An 18,257-nucleotide genomic window follows, 5' to 3' on the forward strand; every position below is an offset into this window, starting at 1 on the left:
AAGACAGGAATAAAGACACAGACCTACTAGAGAATGGACTTGAGGATATGGGGAGGGGGAAGGGTAAGCTGTGACAAAGTGAGAGAGTGGCATGGACATATATACACTACCAAACGTAAAATAGATTGCTAGTGGGAAGCAGCCGCATAGCACAGGGAGATCAGCTCGGTGGTTTGTGACCACCTAGAGGGGTGGGATAGGGAGGGTGGGAGGGAGACGCAAGAGGGAAGATATATGGGGACATATGTATATGTATAACTGAGTCACTTTGTTATAAAGCAGAAACTAACACACCATTGTAAAGCAATTATACTCCAATAAAGATGTTAAAAAAAAAAAGTTAAAAGACGACCCACAGAATAGGAGAAAGTATCTGCAAATACTTATACTTGCAGATATAAGGGACTTATATCTGCAAGTACTCTTACAACTCAATAGTAAAAAGATAAACAACTCAGCTGAAAAATAGGCAAAGGATTTGAATAGACATTTCTCCAAAAGATATACAAATGATCAATGGGCACATGAAAAGATACTCAACGTCATTATTCATTAGGGAAACACCAATCAAATCTACACTGAGATACCACTACACACTCACTAAAACAGTTTTAGTTATTAACAAGACAAACAATAACGAGTATTGGCAAGGAAGGGAAGAAACTGGAACCCTCAGGCATTGTTGGTGGGAATATAAAATGGTGCAGCTATTTTGCATAACAGCTTGAAAGTTCCTCAAAATGTTAGACATATCTTTACCAGATGATGCAGCAATTCCAGCTGCTAGGTGTATAGCCAAGAGAAATGAAAATACATTTCCATTTTCAAAAAAGCATGTATACAAATGTTCATAGCAGCATTATTTTTTTTCATATTTATTTATTTATTTATTTAGGCTGTGCCGGGTCTTAGCTGTGGCACGTGGGATCTTCGTTGAGGCATGCGGGATCTTTAGTTGTAACATGCGGACTTCTTAGTTGCGGCATGCGGGATCTAGTTCCCCAACCAGAGATCGAACCCGGGCCCCCTGTACTGGGAGCGTGGAGTCTTACCCACTGGACCACCAGGGAAGTCCCAGCAGCATTATTCTTAATAGCCAAAATGTGGAAACAACTCAAATGTCCAACAACTGACGAGTAGATATATAAAATGTGGTATAGGGACTTCCCTGGTTTTCCAGTGGCTAAGACTCCACATTCCCAATGCAGGGGGGCCGGGTGTGATCTCTGGTCAGGGAACTAGATCCCACATGCTGCAACTAAGAGCTTGCATGCCGCTACAAAGATCCTGCATGCCACAACTAAGACCCAGTGCAGCCAAATAAATTTAGGAAAAAAATAAATAAAAAATTAAAAATAAAATAAAATGTGGTATATCCATACAAAAATATTATTTGGCAATAAAAAGGAATAAATTATGAAGTAATGATCCACGTTACAATGTGCAAAAACATTGTGCTAAGTGAAAGAAGCCAGTCACAAAAAACCATATATGGTATCATCCCATTCATATGAAATGCCCCAAATAGGCAAACCTATAGAGGCAGACAGTAGATTAGCAGTTGCCTAATTGGGGGGTGGTTTGAGGGGAAGGGAGAAGAAGGTAGAGGTTAGGGGGATTGACTACTAATGGGTATGAGGTTTCTTTTGGGGGGTGATGGAAATGTTACAAATTTTATTGTAATAATGGTTGCACAAATCTGAATATACTAAAAACCATTAAATTGTACACCTTAAATGGGTAAATTGAATGGTATGTGAATTATATCTCAGTGAAGCTATTTAAAATAAAGCTATCAGGAAATTCTGAAGGGATCACTGACTCTGAGTCTCACTGTGGGGTGATCCAGGTGGGCTGCTTGTTGGGAGCCCCTAATATCAGCATCTTTTAGGTTGCATTCACCAGGAAAGAGGCTTATACCATCACCTGGAGAGTGAGGTTCTGCCTGACAATGTTCTGGGAGCTCTTAAAAATAATTTTTTTTTAATTTAGACATGAATTAGAAGTTTTTCTCAGACAATACAGTTTTGGTACTAGTTTTTCCTGCCAGAATAACTGAAAATACTTTCCAGAGATCACGAGGAAGGGAATTGACATTTACTAAGCCTCTAGGCACTTCCCATTCTCTAGTGCAGTCTGTGGGATGACATTACGTTAATATTCTCATTTTTACAGATGAGGAAACCAAGGTTCAGAAAGTAACAGAGCTAGAAAGAGGTGAAGCTCTGATGTCTGAATCCAGTGCCAAGCTCTGCTCACTTTACTACAGCTGCCTTTGCTTTGGTTAGCCTCCGTTCAAAAAGATCCTTCTCACCTTTCTTCTATGAAAGAGTGCCATCGAAACAGTTCTTCTCATCCATTCATATGAACCATGGCTCTCTGACAAATATCATGAGAAGTGAAATCAGGGTTATATGGCAGGAAAATACCCCTTTCCTCTTTGAGGGACAAAGATCATGTCTCACATTCTTTACATGTTCAACAACCCCTAGTACAAAAATCTGTACTAGTTCTGGTTCCCCAAAAAATATCAAAGTATTTTACCTTGTAGATGGTAGTTGTCTTTAAAATAATTCCCAAATCTGTGGTATTTTTTAAAGGAAAAATCATGGAAGAGCTGGCACACTTACCTCTGGCATCTGTTTTATCCGACTCACTGAGACCTATATCATCCTTGGCATCAGTGCTTCCCTCAACAACATGTCTTATGAAAAACTTAATATCATTTTCATCAACTTCACTCTCATCATCTGTATCATATTTCTGTAGTCCTTCCAATAGCTTTACTGCTGCTAAATGGGCAAACCTGTAGAAAAGAATTAGTAATTACAAGATCCACAATCTTTTTCAAATTGAAATAGCAGTTTGCATTTAATTTAGGGAATTACACTCTACATTATCCCACCAACTCACGCACCAGTGAAGAACGAAAACTGTATCTGAAGGTCAGTGACAATTTGATGCATATCCAGCAATGCGGGGAATTCAAACAGTTAGTGGAAACTAAGGACAAGCAGTCATATTAAAGAATGATTCCAGAATTTTTTTTTTTGGCCACGCCGCGGGGCTTGTGGGATCTTAGCTGCCTGACCAGGGATTGAACCCGGGCCCTTGGCAGTGAAAGCGAGGAGTCCTAACTACTGGACTGCCTGGGAATTCCCAGATTCCATTTTTTAGTGGCAAAAAATCCAACTGAAAGAAATGACCCAATATCAAAAGAATATTTGGTGTGTCCCCAAACGGAGCTGCTCAACTGAGTAGAAAGCCTGGAACCACCCTACTTGATTTACCTGTATTTACTACCTTTTCCTGATGGCCTAATTTAGATCATAGAATTAGTTCTGGTTCCAGAGGGAAAACTATAGCTCTAGCCCCCTTAATCTTCATCCTTCCTCAACCCTCAAAGCACTCAGCATGGCTTTGAAATTTAATGGAAAAATAATGACTTTCATATCCACATTTCTTATTTTCTTTGAGCTTTCCCACATCTCTATGAAGCTTCTAATAATATACCCTTGATTTTCAAGTTGTTGTTGTGATTGTATGTAATCTGCATTATTTTTCCCACAGTTTTGCTAATTAAAATGTTCAATGCTGGGACTTCCCTGGTGGTGCAGTGGTTGAGAGTCCACCTGCCAATGCAGGGGACACGGATTTGAGCCCTGGTCTGGGAAGATCCCACATGCCGCGGAGCAACTAAGTCCGTGCGCCACAGCAACTGAGCCTGCGCTCTAGAGCCCGCAAGCCATAACTACTGAGCCCGTGTGCCACAACCGCTGAAGCCTGTGCGCATAGAGGCCGTGCTCTGCAGCAAAATAAGCCACCGCAATGAGAAGCCCGCATACCGTAACTAGAGAAAGCCCGCGCACAGCAACAAAAACCCAACCTAAGCAAAAATAAATTAATTAATTAATTTTTTTAAAAAAAATGTTCAATGCTTTCTCTTAGGACATGGAGAATTACTCGCTAAACATAAAAACCTCAAATTTTATTTTGTTCACACACTTCCATAACCATGTGCACATGCACACATATATCTTTACCTTTCACCAGGTACTGCAAATCATTAACAATATAGTAATAAACATAGGAAGTTGTACGGTTAATAGAATTCATTATCTCTATTACTAGATTGTCACTTCACAGCTATCATTTACTGAGTACTTGCTTTACGCCAGATTCAAGGTTGTTTCTATAACACTACACTCACACTAGCACTTTGGTGCATGAATGACAAAGAAATGTGGGTCAGAAATTATGAATATATTCAGATACAGTACTAAATCACCCATGTAATACTGATATAAAGACAGACAAATACATCAATGGATAAAATACAGACTATGGAAATAAGCCCACGCATACATGGACACCTGACGTGGACAAAGACACAAAGGCAATAGAAGAAAAAGGACAGCTTTTTCAACAAATGGTGCTAGAACAATTAGATATCCATATGCAAAAAAAAGAACTTGGATACATACCTCATACCACATACAAAAATTAACTCAAAATGGATCACAGACCTTAATGTAAAACCTAAAACTGTATCTATAACAATGTCTAAAAGAAAACATAAAAGAAAATCTTTGTGACTTGGTATAAATCAGAGATTTCTTAGATATGATACCAAAAGCATAACCCATAAAAGAGCAAATTGATAAAAAATTTTGCTCTTCATTGTTAAGAGAATGAAAAAACAAACCACAACTGGGAGAAAATCTTCACAAAACAAAAATCTGAGAAAGAACTAGTATCCAGAATATAGAAAGAGTTCTTAAAACTCAACAATAAGAAAACCACCCAAGTTTTAAAAGTGGATAAAAGATCTGAACAGTCACTTCACCAAAGGAAAACGTACAAATGGCAAATATGTATATGAAAAGATGCCCCAAATCATTTTCCATTAGGAAAAAACAAAATGAGACACCACTACACACCTACTGGAATTACGAAAATCAAAAACTCTGACAATATCAAATGCTGGCAAGGTAAGAAGCAACAGAAACACTCATCCACTGCTGATGGAATGCAAATTGGTGTGGTCACTTTGGAAGGCACTGTGGCAGTTTCTTATAAAGATAAACACACCCTCTTAGCATCTGACTCAGCAATCCTACTCCTACATATTACTCAAGTGAACTGAAAACTTATGTTCACACAAAAATCTGTATCTGAATGTTTATAGCAGCTTTATTCATAATCACCAAAAAGTAGATACAAACAAGATATCCTTCAACAGATTAGGGGATAAGCAAACTATGGAATACTATGGAATTCCACAGTCAATGGAATACTACTCAGCAATAAGAGATGAACCACTAATACACATGAATGATTTTCAAAATAATTATGCTGAGTGGAAAAAGCCAAATATATAAGAGTACATACTGTATGATTCCATTTATATAAAATTCTAGCAAATGCAAACTAATCTATAGTGACAGAAAGCAAATTAGTGTCTGTTTGGGGATGGGGCAGTGGAAAGCAGTAGGAGGGAGAGATTACAAAGGTGCACAAGGAGATTTTAGGGGGTGATGGATATGTTCACTATCTTGATTGTGGTAATGATTTCACAGGTATATACATATATCAGAATTCATCAGTTTGTGCTGTACAAATATGTGTACTTTACTATATGCCAATTATACCTTGATAAAGCTATTTTAAAAAATAAAAAATAGTGGGCCTGAGTTGATAATGATGCTACTATGTGGTAAAACAAAACCATATTCCATGGCTTCAAAGAGATCCCACAGACAAAATTTTAAGGAACATGAACTCACAAACAAAAATTGCATGGCAATTTAATGAATAATTAGGCCCTTGCATCCCGTCAAGCCTCATGTGCAACTTTTAGCCCACACTCCTACTTTAGATTCAAGCAGTTCTGAACCACATGCGTTCCTCAGACACACAAGGTGTTATCTTAAAACTCTTCCTCCTTCAAGTGTCAGCATAAATGTTGCTTTCTCCAAAAAAAAGTTTTCCCAGACTTCTATATAAATTCTGTCCCCCGCAGTTGCCTTCATAACTCTTACCATCATCTGTATTAACATTTCTCCCCCACAACTTTAGAATAGGAATACTTGGGCACTTTTTCTTCTGTGCTCTTACTGCACCTTATACATGACATGTAATACGACATACTGATTATAATCAATAAAAGTTATGTTTGCACATTTGTCTCTCCACAAGACTGTAAGTTTCTTGAGGGCAAGGACTATTTTTTTTCATCTTGGTAAACTTAATGCTAACCATAGCATTTGGAGCATGGTAAGTATACAGGAAGTTGAATGAAAAAACAATCAAATGAACAAATGGATGAACTAAATATTCTGTGAGGGCCTGACCTGAATGAGCTAGAGGTGTTCAATAATAGGTGTTACATTTAATTCAAATATAAATATTAAAATTTGTTTCAAAATCCATGTGACTCCTTTTGATTACTCCTTTTTATCACACAGCATTTCTCAACAGGTACCAGCATTTGGGTGGGACAATTCTTTGTTGTACACTACTGTTCTGAGCACTGTAGAATGTCTGGCATTCCTGGACCTGACCTCATGAAACATTAGTGATGGTCTCCATCACTGTGACAACCCCCTCCCCACATTTCCAAATGCACACCCCCCAAGAAGGGGGACTACTACCTCCCAGCTGAGAATCACTGCTTTAGAGAGAAGAGCTGATATGTTGTCAAATGTTAATTCAGCTTGAAAATTATCATTCCATCAGCATTTGACTGAGTCCTATAATCCAGAAATCTTCAGAGATTTCTGAGTATAGGAGAGTAAATGCAAAACTTTAAAAACAAAAGAAAGAAGCAAAGCAGATAGGGATACCTCTTAGCCACATCACTGGGTTTCTCTCTTGCTTTGTTGGTAATATTACTGTCTGCTCCCATTTTAATTAGCCACTGCAAACACTCTATGTGGCCTTGCCCAGCAGCTGTAAAAACAAAACAAAATGTACACACAAAAAAGTTACTGTTATTAGAACAATTTTCTAAAATTTTGGACAGTACCACTGCAGAGTATTTTTGTAAATACTAATCCTTACAATAACCAGCAGAAGTAGGTTGGCCAGATGTTATTTTCTCTATTTCATTTATTCATTCATTAGACAAATATTTAATCAAGTATCTGCTGTACTCAGCCCCTATGCAGAGAGCTTTACATACAGATATAGATGTTGAAGCTCAAAGAGGCTATTTAACATCATACAGCCAGTAAGTAATGGATTTGAAACTATAATCTAGGTTTTTTCTAATCCTTATCCAGTGTTCATCTACTGTATTCATAGCTCCTGACCAATCTTGTACCAGGCCAAATGTAAGTGCAATCTGTGTGAATGTGAAAGACTTTGAAAATCTTTTGCCATCTTGTATAAATAGCTTATTCCTCTGACCCTCATAACTCAAAATGTTCAGGGCCCCTCACTGATTACCTAAACTGTTCACCACCTTTCTTTAAAACACATGCACTCAATATTAATTTTCACCTCCACAACTCTGCTTGTGTGTCTTCTTACCTAGTGCCCATCACTCAATCATATGATCATCTAATTTCTCCCCTCCTTCTAGGTCCATCTCAAAATGCAGGGAAACTGTTGGGGGGAAACTCAGTCTAAAAAGATCTGAGTTTAGGTCCACTAAACAACAGATTGGAGGACAGGACAGAACTTAGCAAGTGGCTGGCATATAAAGACACTCAATAAATGTCTATAGAGTTGATGAATAAATGAATGGAAAAAAATGAATGAAACCTCAGCTTTGCTCTTACTAGCTGTGTAACCTCAGTCAAGAAACCAGAGGGGGGACTTCCCTGGTGGCACAGTGGTTAAGAATCCGCCTGCCAATGCAGGGGACACGGGTCCGAGCCCTGGTCCGGGAAGATCCCACATGCCGTGGAGCAACTAAGCCCATGTGCCACAACTACTGAAGCCCGTGTGCTTAGAGCCTGTGCTCCGCAACAAGAGAAGCCACTGCAATGAGAAGCCCGCGCACCACAACAAAGAGTAGCCCCTGCTCGCCCCAACTAGAGAAAGCCAGTGCGCAGCAGCAAAGACCCAACACAGCCAAAAATAAATAATAAATAATTTTTAAATAAATAAATAAAAAATAAAAGCTAAATAACTCAACAGCAATTGTGTCAGAACTGAAGATGAAGCAGGAATCATAACTTACCTTTATGCATAAGAGTTGATCCATTATTATCACGTTCATTAATATTGATTACTCCATCTTCTATTAATTTCTTAAGCATTTCCAAATCACCCTTAAAGGCAGCCACATGACCTGGAAATGCTAAAGCTATGAATTAAAAATTCAGCATTTCAGGAAACATAGGAATTCGTTCCTTTTCCCTGCCTTAATCAGTCACACATTTCAGGTTTCAGTATTAACTCAACTATGAGAATGTTACATTGGAATTAGTTCAGTTGATGCAATGACAAGTAATAGAAAGAGAATCATAAAATAAGATTATTATTAACAGTGTAGCCTTTCCATCCCTCAGGATCTCAAACATGCCAGGAATATATGGTACCAGAACTATTCTTGCCATCTTCCCTGTTTCTCTCAGGCCACCACAAAACACAAGGAGATGGTCATTTTCAACCCTTTGTATAAAGACATACTTGGTCTCAAGTCCTACATTTGCACAGACCACTCCCTCCCTGTTTACAAGTGAAGAAAGCAAAAGAAACTGGAAGGAGATAAAGTATATGTGTGTATCTATACATAAACATAGGCATAGACAGGTGTGAATACACCTGACCTAGTGCCTAGCACATAGTAAATACTTAATAAAATGTTTTTAATGATAATAATGAGATATACTGAGCCCTTACTGAATGCCAAGCATGGTAGTAAACACTTGTAAGGATTGCCTCATTTAACCCTCTCAACAACCCTGAGGTAGCTATTCTCATTTCTGTATATGGAAAGGAAACAACCTAGAATACCCAAGGAGTATTTTAAAAAGGACAAAGTTGGAGACTTATAATACCTGACTGTAAGTCTTACTATAAAGCTACAGTAATCAAAACTGTGTAGTACTGGGCTTCCCTGGTGGTGCAGTGGTTAAGAATCTGCCTGCCAATGCAGGGGACATGGGCTTGAGCCCTGGTCCGGGAAGATCCCACACGCCGCAGAGCAACTAAGCCAGTGCGCCACAACTACTGAGCCTGCGCTCTAGAACCCACGAACCACAACTACTGAAGCCTGTGCACCTAGAGCCTGTGCTCCGCAACAAGAGAAGCCACTGCAATGAGAAGCCCGCGCACCGCAACCAACAGTAGGATAGCCCCCACTCACCGCAACCAGAGAAAGCCCCCGTGCAGCAACGAAGACCCAATGCAACCAAAAATAAAATAAATAAATTTATTTTAAAAAAAAGAGAGAGAGACACGAGAGCTTGCTTCCTCTCTTTCAAAAAAAAAAAAAAACACTTTGTAGTACAGGCAAAGAGACCTACCAATAAGACAGAATGCATAAACAAAATACGCATCCATACAATGGAATACTATTCACCAATAAAGAGTAACGAACTACTAATATACACAACACAAATGAATCTCAAAAGATTAGAGAAACCCATTAGAAATCCATTTCCATTAGAAAACCCAAACTAATCTATAGTGACAGAAAACAAATCAGTGGCTGTGTGCGGCCAGGGTGAAAAGAGGGATGAACTACAAGAGGGTATGAAAAAACATTTGAGATGAACTGCATAATTTAAATAAATACAGTTTATTTTATGTAAATCATACTTTAATAAAGTTGCTTTTTTTAAACAAGGATATCATTTGTGAAAAAACAAGCCACAGTGTGAGAGAAAAAATCTATATCAGATAAAATAAATAAATGATTGGTATCAGAACTATATAAAACAGCTCAAATTATTTAGAAAAGGACAAAGAACACAATTTTACAGGCAATTCAATAGAAAACTAGAATAGCCAATAACTTTACTAAACAATGTTCAGCCTCATTAGTAATCAAAAAAATGCAAATAAAAACACAAGTTAAACCTCTTCATACCCAACTAAGTGGCAAAAATTTTTATGTCTGACAATACTGAATATTGTTTCTCTAAATTCTCACCAAACATTGCTGATGAGGGTGTAAATTACTACAACCACTCTGATAAAGAATGCAGCATTTATAACTATTTATACTGAAAATGGGCATATCCCAACAAGCAAAACCTAAAGCAGAGTTTCCCAACTATTTACCAAGGCAGTGCTCTTAACTCTCAATCTTCAGAGAAGATAGGCAGTACCTCAAGAAGCCTCATCCAACAGTACCAGTATGCCATACAAATATCATTTTCTATGTGGGCAAAGTGTGAAAAGGGTAGGGAAGCACTTCTCTAAAGAACATCCTGGGGCTTCCCTGGTGGCGCAGTGGCTGAGAGTCTGCCTGCCGATGTAGGAGACATGGGTTCGTGCCTCGGTCCAGGAAGATCCCACATGCCGCGGAGTGGCTGGGCCCGTGAGCCAGGGCCGCTGAGCCTGCGCGTCTGGAGCCTGTGCTCCGCAACGGGAGAGGCCACAATAGTGAGGCCCACGCACCGCAAAAAAAAAAAAAAAAAAAAAAAAAGAACATCCTGTGCATGTAAACAAGGACACATACAAGAATATCAATTACCACCTTGATTGTAATTCTGAAAACTGTAAACAATCTAAATGTCAAATCAGAGAATGGATAAACAGTGTTTTTTATTAAATGCAATACCACAAACAATTTAAAAGAATAAACTAGAATACATCTATCTGTCTAATAAACCTCAAAAATCGTAACATTTTGTGAAAAAAGAAAGTTAGAGAGGAGTATACATTACTATTTCATGCCATTTTTATAAAGTTTTAAAAGAAGTTTCAAAGACTTCTAGTTGTCCACTAAAATCCCCTTCCTTCCACAGTAACAAGAGCTGCATCTGAGCTGAGGCCTCTCAGCTGGGTACTAAATTATCCAGGCTTCCTTGCAGCTGGGTGTGGCCATGTGACTAAACTCTTGCCAATAGAATGTTAGCAGAAGTGATGACTGCAAATTAGATCTTAAAAATCCTAGCTTAGGGCTTCCCTGGTGGCAAAGTGGTTGAGAGTCTGCCTGCCGATGCAGGGGAAACAGGTTCGTGCCCCGGTCCGGGAAGATCCCACATGCCACGGAGCGGCTGGGTCCATGAGCCATGGCCGCTGAGCCTGCGGTTCCGGAGCCTGTGCTCTGCAACAGGAAAGGCCACAACAGTGAGAGGCCCGCGTACCGCAAAAAAAAAAAAAAAAGAATCCTAGCTTATACTCTTGTTCTCTCCCCACCTCCTGCTGGATTAGCAACAACTAGAGAGAGCTAGTTAGGAAGATAACAGGTCCCTGAATGACTACATAGAACAGATGCACTCTCCAACCAGGGCTATTATATAAAAGAAATAAACTTCTATATAATTTAAGCTGCTGAATTTTAGGATTTCTTATTAGATATAACAGTTTAGTCTCTTAAACTAAAAATACACAAAATGATACTGCAAATTTTTGTGAGTATATATATACTAAATATAAAACCTTAGAATGGAATCATAAATCCAAAATAATGGTTACCTCTGAGGGAGAAAAGGAAATGAATGGTATTAAGGAGAGAGAACCAGGAAGCTTCAAGTGTATCTTATCTATAATATTTTATTCTTAAATCTAGTGGTATAAAGAGTGTTCATTGAAGACTCTCAAGATGGCAGAGGAGTAAGATGTGGAGATCACCTTCCTCCCCACAAATACATCAAAAATACATCTACATGTGGAACAACTCCTACAGAACACCTACTGAACTCTGGCAGACCTCAGACTTCCTAAAAGGCGAGAAACTCCCCCACGTACCTGGGTAGGGCAAAAGAAAAAACAGAGACAAAAGAATAGGGCCGGGACCTGCACCAGTGGGAGGGAGCTGTGAAGGAGGAAAAGTTTCCACACACCAGGAAGCCCCTTCACTGGCGGAGACGGGGGGTGGGTGGGGAGGAAGCTTCGGAGCCACGGAGGAGAGCACAGCAACAGGGGTGTGGAGGGCAAAGTGGAGAGATTCCTGCACAGAGGATCGGTGCTGACCAGCACTCACCAGCCCAAGAGGCTTGTCTGCTCACCCGCCGGGGCGGGTGGAGGCTGGGAGCTGAGGCTCCGGCTTTGGTCAGATCCCAGGGAGAGGACTGGGGTTGGCGGCGTGAACACTGCCTGAAGGGGGCTAGTGCTCCACAGCTAGCCAGGAGGGAGTCCAGGAAAAAGCCTGGACCTGCCTAAGAGGCAAGAGACCATTGTTTCGGGGTGCGTGAGGAGAGGGGATTCAGAGCACCACCAAAACGAGCTCCAGAGGCGGGCGCAAGCCGTGTCTATCACAGCGGACACCAGAGATGGGCATGAAACGCTAAGGCTGCTGCTGCAGCCACCAAGATGCCTGTGTGCAAGCAAAGGTCACTATCCACAGCTTCCCTCCCGGGAGGCTGTGCAGCCCGCTACTGCCAGGGTCCTCTGATCCAGGGACAACTTCCCTGGGATAACACACTGCAACGTCACGCCAGCCTCTGCCGCAGCAGACTCGCCCTGCATTCCCCTCCCTCTCCCTGGCCTGAGTGAGCCAGAGCCCCCTAATCAGTGGCACCTTTAACCCCCTCCTGTCTGGGTGGGGAACAGACGCCCTCAGGCGACCTACACACAGACGCAGGGCCAAATCCAAAGCTGAACCCCAGGAGCTGTGCCAACAAAGAGAAAGCGAAATTTCTCCCAGCAGCCTCAGGAGCAGTGGATTAAATCTCCACAATCAACGTGATGTACCCTGCATCTGTGGAATACCTGAATAAACAACGAATTATCCCAAAATTGAGACGGTGGACTTTGGGAACAACTGTAGATTTGGGGTGTGCCTTCTGCAACTAATTTCTTTCTGGTTTTATGTTTATCTTAGTTTAGTATTTAGAGCTTATTATTACTGGTAGATTTGTTTATTGATTTGATTGCTCTCTTTTTTTTAATATATATATATTTTATTTTCCCTTTTTCTCTTTTTGTGAGTGTGTATGCTTCTTCATGTGATTTTGTCTGTGTAGCTTTGCTTCTGCCATTTGTCCTAGGGTTCTGTCTGTCCCTTTTTTTTTTTTTTTTTGGTATAGTTTTTAGCGCTTCTTATCATCGGTGGATTTGTTTTTTCGTTTGGTTGCTCTCTTCTTCCTTTCTTTTTTATTTATTTTATTTCTTAATTTTTTATTATTAATAATATTTTATATTTTTTTAAATAAATTTATTTATTTACTTTTCTTTCTTTCTTTTTCTCCCTTTTCTTCTGAGCTGTGTGGCTCACAGGGTCTTGGTGCTCCAGCCAGGTGTCAGGCCTGAGCCTCTGAGGTGGGAGAGCCAAGTTCAGGACACTGGTCTACCAGAGACCTCCCGGCCCCAAGTAATATCAAACAGTAAAAGCTCTCCCAGAGATCTCCATCTCAACGCTAAGACCCAGCTCCACTCAACAACCAGCAAGCTACAGTGGTGGACATCTTATGCCAAAAAACTATCAAGACAGGAACACAACCCCACCCATTAGCAGAGAGGCTGCCTAAAATCATAATAAGGTCATAGACACCCCAAAACACACCACCAGAAGCGGTCCTGCCCACCAGAAAGACAAGATCCAGTCCGACCCACTAGGACACAGGCACCAGACCCCTCCACCAGGAAGCCTACACAACCCACTGAACCAACCTCATCCACTAGGGGCAGACACCAAAAACAAAAGGAACTACGAACCTGCAGCCCGTGAAAAGGAGACCCCAAACATAGTAAGTTAAACAAAATGAGAAGACAGAGAAATATGCAGCAGATGAAGGAGCAAGGTAAAAACCCACCAAACCAAACAAATGAAGAGGAAATAGGTAGCCTACCTGAAAAAGAATTCAGAGTAATGACAGTAAAGATGATGTAAAATCTTGGAAATAGAATGGAGAAAATATGAGAAACGTTTAACAAGGACCTAGAAGAACTAAAGAGCAAACAAACAATGATGAACAACACAATAAATGAAATTAAAAATTCTCTAGAAGGAATCAATAGCAGAATAACTGAGGCAGAAGAACAGATAAGTGACCTGGAAGATAAAATAGTGGAAATAACTACCGCAGAGCAGAATAAAGAAAAAAGAATGAAAAGAATTGAGGACAGTCTCAGAGACCTCTGGGACAACATTAAACGCATCAACATTCGAATTACAGGGGTCCCAGAAGAAGAAGAGAAAAAAAAAGGGACTGTGAAAATATTTGAGGAGATTATAGTTGTATAGTTGAAAACTTCCCTAATATGGGAAAGGAAATAGTGAATGGAGTCCAGAAAGTGCAGAGAGTCCCATACAGGATAAATCCAAGGAGAAACACGCCAAGACACATATGCCCAAGACATATATTAATCAAACTATCAGAAATTAAATACAAAGAAAAAATATTAAAAGCAGCAAGGCAAAAGCATCAAATAACATACAAGGGACTCCCCAGAAGGTTAACAGCTGATCTTTCAGCAGCAGCTCTGCAAGCCAGAAGGGAGTGGCAGGACATACTTGAAGTGATGAAAGGGAAAAATACCCAGCAAGGATCTCATTCAGATTCAACGGAGAAATTAAAACCTTTACAGACAAGCAAAATCTAAGAATTCAGTACCACCAAACCAGCTTTACAACAAATGCTAAAGGAACTTCTCTAGGCAGGAAACACAAGAGAAGGAAAAGACTTACAATAACAAACCCAAAACAATTAAGAAAATGGTAACAGGAACATACATATCAATAACTACCATAAATGTAAATGGATTAAATGTTCCAACCAAAAGACATAGACTGGCTGAATGGATACAAAAACAAGACCCATATATATGGTGTCTACAAGAGACCCACTTCAGACCTAGGGACACATACAGACTGAAAGTGAGGGGATGGAAAAAGATATTCCATGCAAATGGAAATCAAAAGAAAGCTGGAGTAGCAACTCTCATATCAGACAAAATAGACTTTAAAATAAAGACTATTACAAGAGACAAAGAAGGACACTTCATAATGATCAAGGAATCAATCCAAGAAGGTATAACAACTGTAAATATTTATGCACCCAACATAGGGGCACCTCAATACATAAAGGAAATGCTACCAGCCATAAAAGGGGAAATTGACAGTAACACAATCATAATAGGGGACTTTAACACCCCACTTTCACGAATGGACAGATCATCCAAAATGAAAATAAATAAGGGAACACAAGCTTTAAATGATACATTAAACAAGATGGACTTAATTGATATTTATAGGACATTCCATCCAAAAATAACAGAATACACTTTCTTCTCAAGTGCTCATGGCACATTCTCCAGGATAAGTCATATCTTGGGTCACAAATCAAGCCTTGGTAAATATAAGTAAATAGAAATTGTAACAAGTATCTTTTCCAACCACAATGCTATGAGACTAAATATCAATTACAGGAAAAGATCTGTAAAAAATACAAACACATGGAGGTTAAACAATACAATACTTAAAAACAATACTTAAAAACGAAGAGATCACTGAAGAAATCAAAAAACACTCAAACAAATGACAATGAAAACACGATGACCCAAAACCTATGGGATGTAGCAAAAGCAGTTCTAAGAGGGAAGTTTATGCAATACAATCCTACCTCAAGAAACAAGAAAAATCTCAAATAAACAACCTAACCTTACATACACCTAAAGCAATTAGAGAAAGAAGAACAAAAAAACCCCCACAGTTAGCAGAAGGAAAGAAATCATAAAGATCAGATCAGAAATAAATGAAAAAGAAATGAAGGAAACAATAGCAAAGATCAATAAAATTAAAAGCTGGTTCTTAGAGAAGATAAACAAAATAGATAAACCATTAGCCAGACTCATAAAGAAAAATAGGGAGAAGACTCAAATCAATATACTTAGAAATGAAAAAGGAGAAATAACTGACACTGCAGAAATACAAAGGACCATGAGCGATTACTACAAGCAACTATATGCCAATAAAATCGACAACCTGGAAGAAATGGACAAATTCTAAGAAAAGCACAACCCTCTGACACTGAACCAGGAAGAAACAGAAAACAAACAGACCAATCATAAGCACTAAAATCAAAACTGTGATAAAAAATCTTCCAACAGGGCTTCCCTGGTGGCGCAGTGGTTGAGAGTCCGCCTGCCGATGCAGGGGACATGGGTTCGTGCCCCAGTCCGGGAAGATCCCACATGCCGTGGAGTGGCTGGGCCCGTGAGCCATGGCTGCTGAGCCTGCGCGTTTGGAGCCTGTGCTCTGCAATGGGAGAGGCCACAACAGTGAGAGGCCTGCGTACCGCCAAAAAAAAAAAAAAAAAAAATCTCCCAACAAACAAAAGCCTAGGACCAGATGGTTTCACAGGAGAATTCTATCAAACATTTAGAGAAGAGCTAACACCTATCCTTCTCAAACTCTTCCAAAATATACCACAGGGAGGTACACTCCCAAACTCATTCTACGAGACCACCATCACCCTCATACCAAAACCAGACAAAGATGTCACAAAGAAAGAAAACTACAGGCCAATATCACTGATGAACATAGATGCAAAAATCCTCAACAAAACACTAGCAAGCAGAATCCAACAACACATTAAAAGGATCATACACCATGATCAAGTGGGGTTTACCCCAGGAATGCCAGGATTCTTCAATATACGCAAATCAATCAATGTGATACACCATATTAACAAATTGAAGGATATAAACCATATGATCATCTCAGTAGATGCAGAGAAAGCTTTTGACAAAATTCAACACCCATTTATGATAAAAACCCTCCAGAAAGTAGGCACAGACAGAACTTACCTCAACATAATAAAGGCCATATATGACAAACCCACAGCCAACATCATCCTCAATGGTGAAAAACTGAAAACATTTCCACTAAGATCAGGAACAAGAAAAGGTTGCCCACTCTCACCACTATTATTCAACATAGTTTTGGAAGTTTTAGCCACAGCAATCAGAGAAGAAAAAGAAATAAAAGGAATCCAAATTGGAAAAGAAGTAAAACTGTCACTGTTTGCAGATGACATGATACTATACGTAGAGAATCCTAAAGATGCTACCAGAAAACTACTAGAGCTAATCAATGAATTTTGTAAAGCAGCAGGATACAAAATTAATGCACAGAAATCTCATGCATTCCTGTACACTAATGATGAAAAATCTGAAAGTGAAATCAAGAAAACACTCCCATTTACCACTGCAACAAAAAGAATAAAATATCTAGCAATAAACCTACCTAACGAGATAAAAGACCTATATGCAGAAAACTATAAGGCAATGATGAAAGAAATTAAAGATGACACAAACAGATGGAGAGATATACCATGTTCTTGGATTGGAAGAATCAACATTGTCAAATGATTATACTACCCAAAGCAATCTACAGATTCAATGCAATCCCTATCAAACTACCAATGGCATTTTTCACAGAACTAGAACAAAAAATCTCACAATTTGTATGGAAACACAAAAGATCCCAAAGAGCCAAAGCAATCTTCAGAAAGAAAAATGGAGCTGGAGGAATCAGGCTCCCAGACTTCAGACTATACTACAAAGCTACAGTAATCAAGACAGCGTGGTACTGGCACAAAAAGAAAACTATGTATCAGTGGAACAGGACAGAAAGCCCAGAGATAAACCCACGCACATATGGGCACCTTATCCTTGATAAAGGTGGCAAGAATATACAATGGAGAAAAGACAGCCTCTTCAATAAGTGGTGCTGGGAAAACTCGACAGCGACATGTAAAGGAATGAAATTAGAACACTCCCTAACACCAAACACAAAAATAAACTCAAAATGGATTAAAGACCTAAATATAAGGCCAGATACTATAAAACTCTTAGAGAAAAACATAGGCAGAATACTCTATGACGTAAATCACAGCAAGATCCTTTTTGACTCACCTCCTAGAGAAATGGAAATAAAAACAAAACTAAACAAATGGGACCTAATGAAACTTCAATATGAAACTTCAAAGCTTTTGCACAGCAAAGGAAACCATAAACAAGACGAAAGACAACCCTCAGAATGGGAGAAAATATTTGCAAATGAAGCAACTGACAAAGGATTAATCTCCAAAATTTATAAGCAGCTCATGCAGCTCAATATCAAAAAAACAAACAACCCAATCCAAAAAAATGGGCAGAAGACCTAAATAGACATTTCTCCAAAGAAG

At 39.4% G+C, this 18,257-nt stretch overlaps 1 protein-coding gene across 1 annotated transcript in view; it reads right to left on the reverse strand.

The window, feature by feature from the left end:
- The window catches only part of ANKRD42 (ankyrin repeat domain 42), a 55,054-nt gene that overhangs the window by 15,504 nt on the left and 21,293 nt on the right, over positions 1 to 18,257 (reverse strand). The window contains exons 7-9 of the mRNA XM_029209353.1: positions 8,189 to 8,314; positions 6,846 to 6,951; positions 2,631 to 2,806 (exon numbers count right to left, since the gene is read on the reverse strand). Of these exons, the coding sequence (XP_029065186.1) occupies positions 2,631 to 2,806; positions 6,846 to 6,951; positions 8,189 to 8,314 (408 nt within the window). The remainder of the gene's footprint in view (positions 1 to 2,630; positions 2,807 to 6,845; positions 6,952 to 8,188; positions 8,315 to 18,257) is intronic.

Source organism: Monodon monoceros, unplaced genomic scaffold (genome assembly GCF_005190385.1).
Source record: "Monodon monoceros isolate NGI ecotype Baffin Bay Population unplaced genomic scaffold, NGI_Narwhal_1 Super_Scaffold_7, whole genome shotgun sequence".
Taxonomy (NCBI): Eukaryota; Metazoa; Chordata; class Mammalia; order Artiodactyla; family Monodontidae; genus Monodon; species Monodon monoceros.